At 44.4% G+C, this 15,934-nt stretch overlaps 1 protein-coding gene across 1 annotated transcript in view; it reads left to right on the top strand.

Annotated features, from left to right (window-relative positions):
• Positions 1-15,934, top strand: part of SCAPER (S-phase cyclin A associated protein in the ER) — a 412,160-nt gene that overhangs the window by 212,069 nt on the left and 184,157 nt on the right. Inside the window, exon 22 of the mRNA XM_062206396.1 lies at positions 4,016-4,081. Within this exon, the coding sequence (XP_062062380.1) occupies positions 4,016-4,081 (66 nt within the window). The remainder of the gene's footprint in view (positions 1-4,015; positions 4,082-15,934) is intronic.

Here is a 15,934-nt window from a genome sequence, read left to right as displayed (position 1 = left end):
TTATGGTGTCGGTCCAAAGTTCTGTTAACAAACGTTGTGATTAAACAGAATGCTAAAAGTGACTTTAGATTTAGAGATCCAGAAGTCAGGGAATTTCAGTGTGGACTGCAAGCTGGAGTCACGTGTTTAGCCTTCGTTATTGTCGTGGTAAAAAGGTGGCAATGAGAGGAGCCATGGCCATGCCCCTGTCCCGTAGCAGAGGGCCTAGGGTCAGTTCCTGGCACCAGCTCCTGATGTCCAGCTTCTTCTAACACAGACCCTCGCAGACAGTGGTGATGGCGTGAATGGTTGTGTTCCTGCCACCATGTGGGAGACTTGAATTCTGTTCCCAGCTCCTGGCACTGGCCCAGCCCTTGACAGTCCTTGCATTTGGGAAATGAACCTGTGGATAGAAGCTCCCTTTCTCGGTCCCTCTGCCTCTCAAATAAATGAACAGTGACAATAGGTAACTTAGTAAATGCAAATCAGAGGAGAGGAGGACTTTAGAAAGGAAGTGATGGCTATAGAATACAGTGGGGCAATGATTAAAGGCTGTCGGGATGACCGGTGACTTTCAATCACTTTTTAGTAGAGTAGCACGTTCCTATAAAAAGTGCGCTCCTGTGTCCACTGCTACCCCGTGTGCCTTGAATGAATTGGTCTCTCCGTGTGCTTGCACTTGATTTGATTTCTGGAGTCCAACCCTCCCCAGCCTTCGCTGGGAGCAGCTCCTTCAGTCCCTTCGGCATTCTGCTTCTCGGCTTCTCGGAGACCCCTTATTACGGTCTGTGTGTCTGCTACTGTAGGAAACACGAAAGATGAAGACCGTTTGTTTCCCTTAAAGCTTTAGGTTAAGTGGGCTCGAGGTTCACTTTCAGAAAGCAGAGGGAGAAGGACGGGTTACTAACTGTAAGGACACCTCCAGTGTTCCTGTTTCAGTTGCACGTTGGTTGAACTTTCTACTAGGTGCGGGTCGCCAGGTAGTCTGTTCTGCTGGCTAACTGTTATCTACAAGGAAGCTGCCTTGAAGGGTGTGGAAAAAATGTTACCGGGAAGCTTTCACAATAACCATTATTAAAAGTGAAAAATGGAAGATGTAGCCGATTTACGGTAGAAAGGAAATGCTTGGAGGAACATGCGTGACCGAGGGACTGAGTGTAATTGTGTGGGGTGTGTACGCTGGCGTGTGAGTGTGACTGCATTTGTGTGGGCCTTCATCGGGCGTCAGCAGGCACCCAGCGTTTATTTGCTGCTTCTGTGGGGGGTACGGTTTTCAGCTGCTTTCTTTGTGGTTGGTTGAGCTTGCATTATCCTGCGTATTTCTGAGGCGACAGAAATGAAGTGCAATAGGAATCCTGACCAAGGCTCTGTAGCTGCTGCTCGGTCAGTCAGCTCCGGGGCTGAATGATCTGAAGAGCAGTGCACGTGCACGTGGTGATGATGGCGGTGATCGGTTCAGAATAAGCTGTCCGTTCCTTATGCTTATTCCTCGCCCAACTCTCCAGTTTCATCATGCTACATCGTTGACAGAGTAGTCAACACCGTGTTTTGTTGAGAGAATATTTAGTTAAGGAAAATATCTCCTTAGACAGTTGGGGGAGAGATTTGACTGATTCCCAGAGTTGGAATCTCAGTGAATGGCCAGTGTGTTCTGGTCATTCTACAGATAAAGTCTCTCCATGGTAAAAGAGCTCTGACTTCGCCGTACTTACTCTCTTGGTTTTCTGAGGCAAGTCCAAGGTTTTCTCTTAGACTCTGGCTGAGTCTAAATCAACTAGGATTGAATCCATTTTATGTCGCAGCATCTTGAGCAAGCTTCTCAATTGCCCGGTGTTACAGTTTTCTTATTTGTACAATGTTACCTAACTCGTGGGCTTATTATGAGGATTAATTAATGTAAAACCTCATTACCTATTAAATACTGTATACAGGTTTAGAACGTCGGAATATTTTTCAAGGACATAGTGAAATAACACCTCTATTTTTAAAATACATCAGTGATGTGTTTTGTCATTAGTATATGAAGGAAATTAGGAAATTCCATTTTGGGTTTATTGGAATGCAAGGTTGGTTGCATATTTGAAAAGGAATCTGATTCTCTACATTAATATGAGAAGTAGAAGTTCTCTCAGTGAATTTAGAGGAGGCAGTGCATCTATTAAAGAGAAAAACTTGCAGTTAGATTATTGAGGAAAACTTGCTGAATGTGGTAGAGTACTAACCAAAATATTAGAACAGATCTCACTGTTTTGGTGTTAAACTAGAGATTGTCAGTTCAGTGGAGCTGAGGGGAAAAATGTAAGGATTGGAAAAGAAAAATAAAACTGTCACTCTTCATGGTTATGCTCATGAACTCTTGGTTGAGAACAGCTGAATTAGGTGAAGTAAAGAAGCTTAGATTTTATTCAAAGATTACATTATAAGAAAAGAAAAAAGAGGTGACCACTGAACAGGAATTGTAAAATGACAAGCAGTAATTATACAAGTTATAGTAAGTAAAAATAAAAATTTTTGTGCTGCAAAAAATGTCATCAAGAACGTGAAGACCTCTCACAGGATGAAAGCAGATATTTGTGAGCATATTGATGATGAGGGACTCACAGGGTGTATGAAGCCCTTTGGGCTCAGTAGTAAGAAAACAGCACAATAATAAATGGGCAAAGGATATGAATAGTCATTTCTCCAGAGAGACAAATGGTTGATCTGTCCATGCAGGAGGTAGCCAACATCATTAGTCACCAAGGCAATGCAAATTAAATCCATAGTGAGGTTTCGCCTCATTCCAACTAGAGTTAGACAAAAAGAAGAGTGCAGAGAAAGCAGAATCTTCCTCTGTTGATAGTGGGAATGCCAAATGGTGCCTCTGCTTTGGGAAACATTTGGTAGGTCCTCAGAAATTTACTCATACAATTGCCGTATGACCCAGGAATTCTGTTGCTAGATATGCCCCCAGGGAATTGTTAATATAACTTCCAAAGGGGGAGGAACTTGTACACAAATATTTATATTAGCATTATTCACCAGAGCCAAAAACTACAAATAACCCAAATGTCCACCTATTGTTGAATGGGGAAGAAAAAGGTGGCATATCCATCGCTGGACCTTAGCTGGCCCTGGGAAGGAATGCAGTACTACTACACCCTGCAGCGTCGACGGGCTGGAAAAGTGCTGTGCTAACTGAAGGGAGCTGAACTCACGAAATGTCCAGTGTAGGAGAATTTTAGATACAGAAGTAGTTGGTGGTTCTCAGGGATGGAAGCAGAAGTGGAGATTGACTGTAGGTAAGTTGTTCAGAAGGGCTATGGCGATGGCTGCACAACCTTGCAGATACACTGGAATTCTATGGCGTATAAATGAATGTCTCAATAAAGGTGTTTTTGAAACCATAGCTGTAATAATAATAATTGTATTAGAATGGTAATGACGAATAATGGTCTCTTACTTAAACGAGGGTTCCACATTACATCAGTGGAAGTTGTGTGGTGGGAACCACAGAAGTCTGCGCTGCCACAGAGACAGTGAATTAAGTGGCAAAAATTGTGAAAATGAACTTTTTTGGAACTCTGTAAAGTAATCAAAAAATTACTGCAACCAGGGAAATGGTTAATTTAAAAAATCAGCCCAATCTCAGTAACTGAGTTCTGGGTCCTTTTAGGATCTGGTGACGTCATTAATAGTTTTCACATTGTTTCTGAGGTTGAATGACTTCACCTGTGTTTGGCTTTGTGCTGTGCAGGTGGGCAGCCAGCTCTGCTGCGGAACTTAGGCTTTCACGTTGAACGGTCATGATTCTAACCTTTCTGATAACCACTCTGAGCCTTACCTGTAAACTCAGCAAGAGTTTCTGTGAATCCAGTCTGCATCCTGTTAACTATGTATTTTTTCAGTCTTTCATGTTAGCATCGTTTTGTAATTGTAAAGAAACCAAAGTGAAGGCTAATGTAACGTTACTGACTTGTCACTTTGACAGCGTGATTTTATACTTTTAAAAATTAGCCCCAGAGTAACTAACTGTGATAAAACTTTTTCTTTTCAGGGCCAAGGAATACGAAAGCTCAGTGGAAACCAAAAATTCTGGGTCCGATTCGCCTTATAAAGCAAAGTGAGTATTTTATGCAGCACTTCGGTTCTCTTCTTAGATGTGTGCATGGAGGGGAGGTGTGTGTGAGCCTCTTACCTGTGGTCGGGGCTTTGTGATCCACAGAACAGCACCCTCCTCACACAGCAGGGGTAGTATTTGGCTCAGAGCACAGCCAGGACAGAAGGTTCGACCAGCATGGGGTGGGTCAAGCAAGACTAGGGATTGTGCTAAGCACACGTTCAGTACATAGACTGTCCCAGCAGAGAACTCTCCACTCCTCCCAGGTGGAGAAGCCCCGGGGCTGTCACTTGGAAGAGATCTCTAAGGGTCCTTCCTAGGGCCAAGTCCTCAGAGAGAATTGTAGTTGTCTAATTCTGATAAGATTTTAGATGAGGCCTGAGACTCCACCAGTGAATGTGACAGTAATTAAACGATAGCGAGGTAAACCAGCGGTCATCATTTTGCTTCCTTCAAAAATGCTGCCGGTGTAAGTGTAAGTGCAGTGAACGAAGTATTCGCAGGCGAACATGCCACGGACCCGGGTGCAGCTTAGTGTGTGCGGTTTTGCCAGGAAGCCGTGTACGTCCTCACCCGGACTTCACTCTGCACGGGGAACAGAACGCCACGTGTGCTGGGTGGTGTCAGGTGAAGCCGTGAAGAGACAATACCCCCATCTCAGGAATACCTGTACCCAGCTGTTGGTGTGATGATGCAGCTACTGTTCACATTTACGGTAGAAATTTTCTTGCCTGTCAAAAATAAGATGCCCATCAGAAATAAGGTGACCATCAGATAACTTATTGATGGTTTTGAAAATATTAGCCATTGCAGTGTAACTGAAGTTGCAAAATTACGAATATGCTGGTGATGCCATGACTCTGAAAGCCCAAGAGTATCAAGTGAAAAACTGGTAGAAGCAACACTAGAAAGTGGGTTCTCTGATGGCTGCTTCCCACCATGACGGCTGATTAGTCAGATGTGATGTTTGGGGAGGAAGTCTGGCGTCGTGGTTAAGACACTGCCACCTGGGATGCCCACGACACATGTTGAATGCCTGCCTCGGAGTCCTGGCTCCAGTCCTGATTCCACCTTCCTGCTTACATACACTGGGGAAGGCAAGGGTGGTGGCTCAAGTACTTGGGTCCCTTTTCCCCACATGGGAAACCTGCATTGATTCCCTGGCTCCTGCCTTCAGCCTGGCCCAGCCCAAGCTGTTGCAGACATTTGGGGAGTGAACCAGCAGATGGGAGATCTCATCCTCTCTATTTCTCTATCTCTCTGCTAGATAGATAGATAGATAGATAGATAGATAGATAGATAGAAAGAAAGGAGGGGGGAGGGAGGGAGGGAGGGAAGGAATTTAGGAAGGAATATAGGAAGGAATTTACTGAGCCTTTACCTTATGTGAGACTCTCTGTGTCTCCCTCCCTCCCTGCTTTTACTACAGAGATAATAAAATAGATTAGTTTGTAACAGGGTTAACTCAGAAAAAAATGAAAGAAGGCACACATTACTAATATCAAAAAGTAAAAAGGGAAAATCCTGCAGGTGCCATGGATGTTAAAAGGATAATAAAGCAATGTTATGAACAACTCTGCCACAAACTTGATAACGCAATGGAGTAGTTCCTCGAGACAGTCTGCCAAAACTCACACAAGAAGAAATAGACAATGCAGATAACCCTGTCTCCACTTCAGAATCTCATAAATAGTTAATAAGTTCGCAAGACAGAGAGTGCCCAGCCCAGATGTGTTCAGTGGTGATCTGGCTCAAGCAGTTAAGGAAGAAACAGTAGTTCTGTGCAATCTCTTTTAGCAGCTATGAGCAGAAGGAATATTGCCTCATCCTGTGAGGCCACCATTATCCTAAGACCAAAGCCAGCTACAGGTGTTAGAAGAGAAAACTGCAGACCAGTGTTGACCTTGAACATGGATGTAGAAATTCTCAATAAAATATTAGCAGTGAAATCCAACAGCACATAAAAGAACGATATGCAGTGACCAAGTAGGAATTATCCCAGTGACCACGGAAGGATTATCCCAGCCCAGTAAGACAGGTTCAGCATTCGGAAGTGAGTCAATGTGTCCTTCACGAAAGTAAGCTAAAGAGGAATAAGCGCACATGATACCAGTGTGTGGAGGAAGAGACATCCGACAGCATCCAGCACCCACTGGGCTAGAAGACGTTATCACTGTTTCAGGATGGTTCCCACTGCGGACTCTGGCCCTTTAAAAAGAAAGCTAGCTTTGTAGTCCACAGTTTTTGTGGACACATTTTATTTTCTTCCATCCTTAATGCAGCTTTTTTTAGTTTTTGTTGCTAGTATTAGTAATTTTTTGGTTTTTTCCCCCTAGAGTAAGCTTTTATAAGAGATTGATTTTTTTTAGTCCTTCACAAAAATTGTTTTACAGTATATTGATTGAATCTTTTTGTTTTCTACTAACTTTTGCTTAAAAATGTGTTACTTTGAGAGGCACATCTCTTATCTTACTCTCCAACTGCACCCGCGGCTCAGGCTGGGCCAGCACAGAGCCAGCTGCCAGGAACTGGATCTGAGTCTCCCACAGGAGTGGCAGAGACCTGAGTACCTGAGCCCTCCCTCCCCTGCTGCCTCCCACTGGCGCTCATTAGCAGGAAGCAGGAATGGTGAGCGGAGCCAAGATTTCAACACAGGCACTCTAGTTTAGGGTGTGGATGTCCCAACTGGTGTCCTCTTTTTTTTAAGATTTATGTTTGTTTATTTGGAAGGCAGAGTTACAGAGAGGCAGGGAGAGAACACACATACACACACACACACATCTTCCATCCGATGAGTCACTCCCCAAATGCCCACCAGCGGCCGGGGCTGGGCCAGGCCAAAGCCAGAAGCCAGGGACTCCATCTGGGTCTCCCACATGGGTGCAGGGACCCAAGTACTTGGGCCATTTTCCTCTGGATTCTCATGCTCATGAACTGGGAGTTGTATCAGGAGTGGAGCATCTGGGACTGGACTGGCATTCGCTCACATGCTGGAGTTGCAAGCGGAGGTTTAACCCCCTGTGCCACAACTCCAGCCCAGCTGGGTCTTGATCACTAAGTCAGGCACCCACCCTTGACCTTCAGTTTTGTTTCATTAATTCCTTTGTTTACCTCTAATGTATTTTTATTTCTCTTTTCACTCAGTTCCATACAATAGATTTTTAATTTCAGTCCAAGAGTTATTAAGAAATAATTATAAAGTACTTTATAAGTACAGGGTTTTTCCTTTCTGTCGGATTTGTTTAATTTCAAATTTATATTTTCAGTGGTTTCTGATGTTGGAATTTGGAATTTTCTTTCTTTTTTTTTTTTTTTTTTTTTTGACAGGCAGAGTGGACAGTGAGAGAGAGAGAGAGAGAGAAAGGTCTTCCTTTGCCGTTGGTTCACCCTCCAGTGGCAGCCGCGGTAGGCGTGCTGCGGCCGCCGCACCGCGCTGATCCGATGGCAGGAGCCAAGTGCTTCTCCTGGTCTCCCATGCAGGTGCAGGGCCTAAGCACTTGGGCCATCCTCCACTGCACTCCCTGGCCACAGCAGAGAGCTGGCCTGGAAGAGGGGCAACCGGGACAGAATCCGGTGCCCCGACCGGGACTAGAACCCGGGGTGCTGGCACCGCAAGGCGGAGGATTAGCCTGTTGATCCATGGCGCCAGCCTGGAATTTTCTTTCTTAATGCAATCAGTATTGTAAAGGTTCCTTGTTTTTTAAAAAGTATAGATTTGTGCATTTGGTATGAAATGGTGCTTACTATAATCAGAATGACAGATAACCCCTCTGTTTTTTCCCAGCACTTTATTATGAAAAATGTTGGTAATTCAGAAAGGTGCGATGTAATTATACACTGGGAGCGATAGTCTCACTGCCTAGATTTGTACCCTGTTTGCCTCCTGGCCCCGTTGTCAGCCCACTGCAGTTTGATGCGCTGAAGTGGACTGCACCCATCAGAGCCCTCCCTGCAGTACCTCAGCGTGCCTGCTGCTAACTGGAGCTGTTGCCTACCCTTCCGTGTTTCTGAGATAAAACTTACAGATCATAAAATGCGGAGTACATATTGACATATATAATGCCATTTTTTTTTTCATTTCCAATGGCAACACCATAAAATGTAAGCAAAACGTCCCCAAAACATTGAACCTTCAAAATCAAAACCCTCATTCAGACCTTCACCTTCCAGAGGAAAGACAGTAGTAGTGCAGAAGCCCAGTCCCGGGTCCTGTTTCCTGACATGCTGCGTATTGGACCAGTGCAAATTATGATTCGGTAGCTCTGCCCTGAACTGTGGCAAAGAACAGCGTTGATAACTATCTCCAGAACATGAATAGCTGGTTTTCATTCTTTTAACAGTTTTCAGCTCTTAAGAGAGAGAAGGTGACATAAATTTCAGTGGTAAGATCTTAGGAAGAGGCCAGTGCCGTGGCTTAACAGGCTAATCCTCCGCCTTACGGTGCCGGCACACCGGGTTCTAGTCCCGGTTGGGGAGCTGGATTCTATCCCGGTTGCCCCTCTTCCAGGCCAGCTCTCTGCTATGGCCCGGGAAGGCAGTGGAGGATGGCCCAAGTGCTTGGGCCCTGCACCCGCATGGGAGACCAGGAGAAGCACCTGCCTCCTGGCTTCGGATCAGCACAATGCGCCAGCCGCAGTGGCCATTGGAGGGTGAACCAACGGAAAAAGGAAGACCTTTCTCTCTGTCTCTCTCTCTCACTGTCCACTCTGCCTGTCAAAAAAAAAAAAAAATCTTAGGAAGGTTGGTTGTCTCTAACTTTATTAACTTACGAGGATTCTGTACCCTCCTATATACCAATGTTTAAATATAAACGTGTAAATCCTAAGAGCTTTGTTAAAAATGTAAAATTTTATTTGTTGAGTAAAAGCGATGAGGTATGGAAAACATGTCACCATTACATATTTAGAATATTTTAGATGAAGTTCTGCCTAGTCCGTTTACCACCAAATTCCAGATCCTATGCAGATCCTATGCAGTCAATGTTTGTAAATTAACTAGGTCAGACCACAGTTAGTGAACAATTTTAGCACCAGTAAATTACTCAGAATGGGGTTTCATACCATTAAGAAATACAGTGGCTGGATATTCATATGTCAAGGTTGGGGCTGGTGCGGTGGCGCAGTGGGTTAACGCCCTGGCCTGAAGTGCCGGCAACCCATTTGGGTGCCGACTCTATTCCTGGCTGCTCCTCTTCTGATCCAGCTCTCTGCTATGGCCTGGGAAAGCAGTAGAAGATGGCCCAAGTCCTTGGGCCCCTGCACCCGCATGGGAGACCTGGAAGAAGCTCCTGGCTGCTGGCTTTGGATCAGCGCAGCTCTGGCCATTGCGGCCATCTAGGGAGTGAACCAGCAGATGGAAGACCTCTCTCTCTGCCTCTCCTCTCTCTGTGTAACTCTGACTTTCACATAAATAAATAAATCTTAAAAAAAAAAAGTCAAGGTCAAGATATAATTTGAAAAGGACAAATCCTGGGAAAAATCCGTTTTAGTAGTGTCTTCACATTAGCTTTACGGTAGTAGTTGTTCTCTGCGTGAATATATGCAGCCTGGGAATATCAAGTATGTGATGGCCTTCAAGAAATTGAAGCCTTGGTCCCAGCTCCAGCTCTCTGAAATGATTCAACACTGCACATTGAAAAACATCTATTCTTTCAGAGTCAGATTGGTAAAACACATGTAGCACAGTTCTGAGAAATTAAAAGCCTGATTATTTATGCAGTGTTGAAATTCACCGAGACTCTAATTTCCTTTTTAGCACAATGTCTCTTTCATATAAACACTATATATATATTCAGTATTCAAGTACAATTCCCTAGCAATCAATAACATTCACCAAAAATTGCAAAATGCGGAACTCATTGTAACAGAATGAAAGTGCACAGATCTTAAGGGTGCCATTTGTGAAGACCAAAAGGTAGCAATGGTTTCCAGAATCTTCATGGGAAACGTGTGTTGTGAGAAATCTGTGCACGGATTTCAAATGCTTTTTGCCCCAAGATGAACTTGTCTTTGAATTCCATTTTTCCATAGATTTTTTTAAGTACCCTCATAAGTATGATAGAAGTTTACAAATCATTTATAATGTATTTGTATTTCCACCAACAGTCAAGACAATTTGTTCCCCCAATTAGGATATTTTTAGAAAAATTACACTTCTCAAATTTTCAAAGTTGTTTATTCAAATTAAAATGTTTTTCTTCATTTGTTAAAATCAGATTTAATGTCCATTTCAAGCCTCTGTTTTTAGCTTATGACATAAAATTCTGTTTAGTCACAGGTAAACAATTAAATTCAGTAATTTCTTGACCATTTCCAGTTTAAAATTTAGTTCTAAAATCTTTCAGTATTTCACCACTCTGCCTTATCCCTGGGATTAATTTGGGCTCTGGTGCTGATGCTGCCGTGTTACTCCCCTTTTTATTACTATAAAGAAGCACCTAGGATGGGCTACTTGGGAAGGTAGGAAGGTCTGTTTGGGCTCCTGGCTCTGGAGAGTCAGGATCCCAAGAGCATCGCATGGGGCCTCTGAGCTGCCACACATGGTGGCAGGGACAGGCGTGTCTGCTGTGTGTTCCCTGGCTCACTCCCTCTTCACAGCACCACCAGGAGTCCAGCTCTGGGGCTCCACCCAAATGAGAACAAAAACCCTACTTCTGAACAACCTTTGGAGATTGAGTTTTTACCTTCTTGGCACTCCTGGGGCTTAAGGAACTGAGTATGGGCGCACAGATGTGCAAGCCGTGGCAGCGAGGTGTGGTTTAGGCATTTTCCTCTTGTCCGAGCCCCCTTGTGCCATGTGCTGTGGTCCGTGGACTCCCACACACCAGCATCCTCTGGTCCTGGCTCTTGCAGTGGGTCCAGCCTGGACCCAGCATGGTGGTGCTGTTACTGTCGCCATTGGTTTCTTACTTCATCAGAACTCAGAGGAGCTATCTCTGCAAAGGCATTGCTTTTAAACGGTTTTACTTTAACTGTTAACTGTTTTTGTTAAGTGCAGAAGGATACTGATTATTGTATCTTTTCATAGTAGATTTTTTTTCTTTCATCAGTATGAAAAAATCTTATTTTTCAAGGAAATCTGTTGTATCTGGCATTAGTTTTTCTATATTTTTGTTAGCATTTCTGGATCTACACAAAGATAGACCAGGATACTTCAGAAAGTTTATGGAAATAGAGTTAAAACATAACTTTATTTTGTTGCAAAAAATTGGAATTCATGCACAGTATATTCATAATATGCATTTTTCTCAAACTTTTTGAAGACCCCATTCATGTGCACGAACTTCAGAATGTTTGGTACCAAAATAACCCTTATCATTTAATTTCATTTTCCATGAACTTTTGAATTAACCTTATATATCTTACTTGGCATATACTGATAGATTTTTAGTCTTTGTGTTTAATTTTATTTCATTTCCATCTGCTAATTAGTATATAAACAGCTAGATGTTGTTATTCAGTCATGTAACTCTTTTAGTAAAAAAAAATATAAATTTGACTCATTTACATTTGTTGTGATAATTGATCCCTGTGGACTTAACTCTTAACCCTTCTATTTTGTGTTTTATATTGATCATGCTTTCTTTTCTTACCTTTTCTAACACTGCTAAAGTTTTATAAGATTTTGTTTATTTGAGAGACAGAATGACAAGGAGAGACCAAAAAAGAGAGACAAACATCTTCCACCTGCTGTTTCACTCCCCAAACGCCCCAGCTGCAGGCCTGGGCCAAGCTGAAACTGGGATCCAGGACCTGCATCCAGGCCCCCCGTGTGGGTGGCAGAGACAAGCACGTGGACCATCCTTGAGGGCTTTCCCAGGCATGTTAGCAGGAAGCCGATCTACAGGGCAGCAGCCGGGCTTGAACTGGCCCTGTCACAACAGCACCACAGCACGGCGGATTAACTGCAGTGCCAGCCCAGATTGATGAAATTTTTGTTCTTCTTTTGCTTTGATGATTCAGGATGATTTATAATTCCTTTTCTATTCTCATTTTGGTTACGTTGAGATTGTTATTAGGCACTTAAATCTGTTTTTCAATCAAAGATAAAAGTGCATAATAAATGAGCACCAGCAGTCTCATTCTTAGAGTTACTTCCCACGTTTGTATCCTTTGGGATTTTACTTCTGAGTGATTAGATTTTTTTTTTTTTTTGACAGGCAGAGTGGACAGTGAGAGAGACAGAGACAGAGAGAAAGGTCTTCCTTTGCCGTTGGTTCACCCTCCAATGGCCGCCACAGCCGGCGCGCTGCGGCCGGCACACCGCGCTGATCCGAAGCCAGGAGCCAGGTACTTATCCTGGTCTCCCATGCCGGTCAAGGACTTGGGCCATCCTCCACTGCACTCCCAGGCCACAGCAGAGAGCTGGCCTGGAAGAGGGGCAACTGAGACAGAATCCAGCGCCCCGACCAGGACTAGAACTCAGTGTGCCGGCGCCGCTAGGCGGAGGATTAGCCTGTTGAGCCACGGCGCCGGCCTAGATTTTGTTTTATAATCAATACATTCTTAGGTTTAGCACTAAATTGTACTGCCTTCTCTGCTCCCCAGTTTTTTCTTGTATCCCACTTTTTATGCATTAATTTTTAAAATTTCTTTTACTTCTTTTACTTTTTAAAAAGATTGATTTAAAGGTTGGCATTGTGGCATAGTGGGTTAAGCCACCTGCAGTGCCAGCGTCCCATATGGGCACCGATTCAAATTCTGGCTGTTCCACTTCTGATCCAGCTCCCTGCTAATGTGCCTGGGAATGCAGTCTAGAAGACGGCCTAAGTTCTTGGAGCCCTGCACCCATGTAGGAGACATGGAAAGAAGCTCTTGGCTTCAGACTGGCCCTGCTCTGGCCATTGTGACTTTTTGGGGAGTGAACCAGCAGTGGAAAACCTCTCTGTCTGTCTGTCCCTCTCTCTGTAACTCTGACTTTCAAATAAATAAATAAATATTTTTAAAAGCTTTATTTGTTTATATGTTTATTTTTTATTTACTTAAATGCAGAGTGACAGAAATGGAAAGTCCTATAGAGAGCGAGCGAGAAAGAGAAATCTTCCATCCGCTGATTCATTCCCCAAATGCCTGCAACAGTCGAGGCTGGGCTAGGCCAGGCCAGAGCCAGGAATCAGGAACTCCATCTGGGTCTCCCACGTGATTGGCAGGAACCCAAGTACTTGGACCATCATTGCTGCCTTCCAGGCCCATTAGCAGGAAACTGAATTGAAAGTGCAGAGTATGTGGCCTGAGAGGGCGATGGAGGATGGCCTACGTCCTTGGGCCCCTATACCCGCGTGGGAGACCTGGAGGAGACTCCTGGCTCCTGGCTCCGGATCAGCACAGCTCCAGCTATTGCAGCCAGTTGAGGAGTGGGCTGGCGAATGAATGACGCCCCCCCCCCCTTCTCTGCCTTTCCTTCTCTCTCTGTAACTCTTGACTTTCAAATAAATAAATAAATCTTTAAAAAAAAAAAGTGTGGAGTAGATGGAACTTCAATCAAGTTTTCCTTTATGGAATGCAGGCATCCCAAGTGGCAGCTTTACCTGCTGTGCCTCAACACCAACCCGTTATCAATTAATTTTTGTTTAGTTATTGTCTAATAGCTCTTTAAGAGTGGGCCTGTGGTTAGTAAACTTTCTGTGTCCTTACATACTTGAAAATCTCATCGTTTGTGACTTAAACTTGAATGATCGCTTTTCTTGTACGAACATTAAATTCTTCTTTCCATTTCTCTGCTGTGTTGCACTTCAGTGTGATGGATGCCAGGGAAGAATCCGCCTCCTCAGTGCTTTCACTAGGTCTTCACCAGTCACCTGTTGGGCTGCCCCAGGGCCTCAGCCACTGCCGCCGCCTCCTCCTCCTTCACCCCCTCCACTTCTTCATCTTCCTCTTCCTCTTGAGACCAGCCTTCCCCTGGCCTGGGGCAGCACTGTGGTCACTCCCCCTGCTGTTTGCAGAATCCTATCCCATGTGCCCATTAGCCTGTGGTCAGTCTGCCTGCCTGCCTGCCTTCCTTCCTTCCATCCATCCATTCATCCATCACTTGGCTTCTTTAAGTGATTTCTCACAGCTTCTTTTCCACCTACTGATCTTTCTTGTTTTTCAGAGGATTGTGGATTTATTTTTATGATTTGTTTTCTTTTTTTTTTTTTAATTTTTAAGATCTGGGGTCAGAATGGAGGATGCTGAGTCCACCGTTGAACTTGGTGGCAAACATTGAAGATGACATCATTGACATTCACTCGTTTACTGTTTCTGCCTAGGTTGGTGTAGACCCAGACTGTTACTGAAGCTGGAAACTAGAGGAGCTTCAGTATTGCTGCCCTCTTTCCTGTTTTAGGCAGTGATTTTATCACTATTGGTTGTGAAGAAAAACACCACTGCACTTGAAGTAAAACTTTGGGTGGTCATTAAGAACTCGCCAGTGGTCAGTCTGTTAGTGATTGGTCCTGGAGTACTTCTCAGCCCGTTTATGACCGTCTGTTTCCAAGTCTCCCATTCTACTTTGATCCGGTCCACACAGGCTTGCTTCTCTGCCGCCTCCTTGCGTCTTGTCCAGGAGTGTAGGAACTTCCTGTTGCCGAGTCCAGTCAGTTTTCCGTTATCGCTTGCGTTAAGCTCTCCGTCTCGTCCTGGAAGGGTCTGCTGGCTTCTCTTTCCAGTTACTTGCCTGCATCTCCTCTGGGCCAGAGGACCCACGATAGCCACGTTCGTCTGCCGGACAGTTGTGTGTGCTGTAGGAAAAGCCTAATCCAATGTATGAGCCCAAATTTTTGCGCACAGCAGTAGAAGACATTGTGTGCAGCTTTATGAAGCCTCTACTTGGGTCACACTTGCTTTGGGGAAATATTTTTAAAATATTAATAATAAAAGGCTTGGCCAAGTCCAGAGTCACTATAGGAAGAGGCTTCTCAAGTCCTGGCTACCAAAATGCCATTGCTAGGGGGTGCTGACGCGACAGCCTCTCACTGAGCTTCCTCTGGATTCTCCGCTCATTGGACTGAGCCCTCCTCTTCAGTGTCTGTTGCCCGTTCCTTCTTACCTCCTTGGCCTCTGTCATCAGCATGTTTTTGTCTTGAGAGTTCAGTTAGAGGATTAGTCCCTTGGTAATTTCACGGCTTTAAGGATCTAGTCACTGAAAGACTTTTAATTTACAGCCCAGACCTCTCCCCCAGTCTCCAGACGCGCTTGTCCAACTTCCTATTCAGTATTTCCACTTGAGTGCCTGTCTCTCTGATTGGACCCCTCCAAAGACCGTGGGTAACATGAAACTCCCGGAGTCTGTTCTCCCACATTTACCCCTCATGGTTCCGCAGTTAGGAAGTGGCCAATCCCCACCCGTGCAGTGGAGACTGACATCCCTGCAGGCGTCCTCTCTCTCACATCCCACTTCTAGTCTGGCAGCTCGGGAGATTCTGAATCGGACCCCTGCTCACCGCCTCCCTAGCAGGTGCTCTGGTGGAGGATTGCCAGGGGCAGTCTCCTACTCAGGAGGCAACCAGGAGGTTCTCTTAATCCATAAGACTGGAAAGGTGACAGCAGTGGAGGAAGCATCGTCTGTAAGTTGTCACATAGGAGCTGGCTAACCAGGCAAGAAAAAGAAATCAAAGAGATACCCATTCAAAAGGAAAATGTAAATTATACCTGTTTGCAGATGACATCATCCTTTTTATAGGAAACCAAAGAATCCACTAAGAGACCGTTAGAGCTCATAAGAGAATTTGGCAACGTTTCGGGAGATAAAACCAGCAAACAAAAAGTGATAGTATTCTTACACGTCAGCATTGTTCTGGCTAGGAAAGAACTTACAAGATCAGATCCATTCACAATAGCTAACAAGAAAATTGAATAACTTGGATTAAATTCAACCAAG

The sequence above is a fragment of the Lepus europaeus genome, chromosome 11 (assembly GCF_033115175.1).
Source record: "Lepus europaeus isolate LE1 chromosome 11, mLepTim1.pri, whole genome shotgun sequence".
NCBI classification, from domain to species: Eukaryota; Metazoa; Chordata; class Mammalia; order Lagomorpha; family Leporidae; genus Lepus; species Lepus europaeus.
This window is presented reverse-complemented; position numbering and strand designations above follow the sequence as displayed.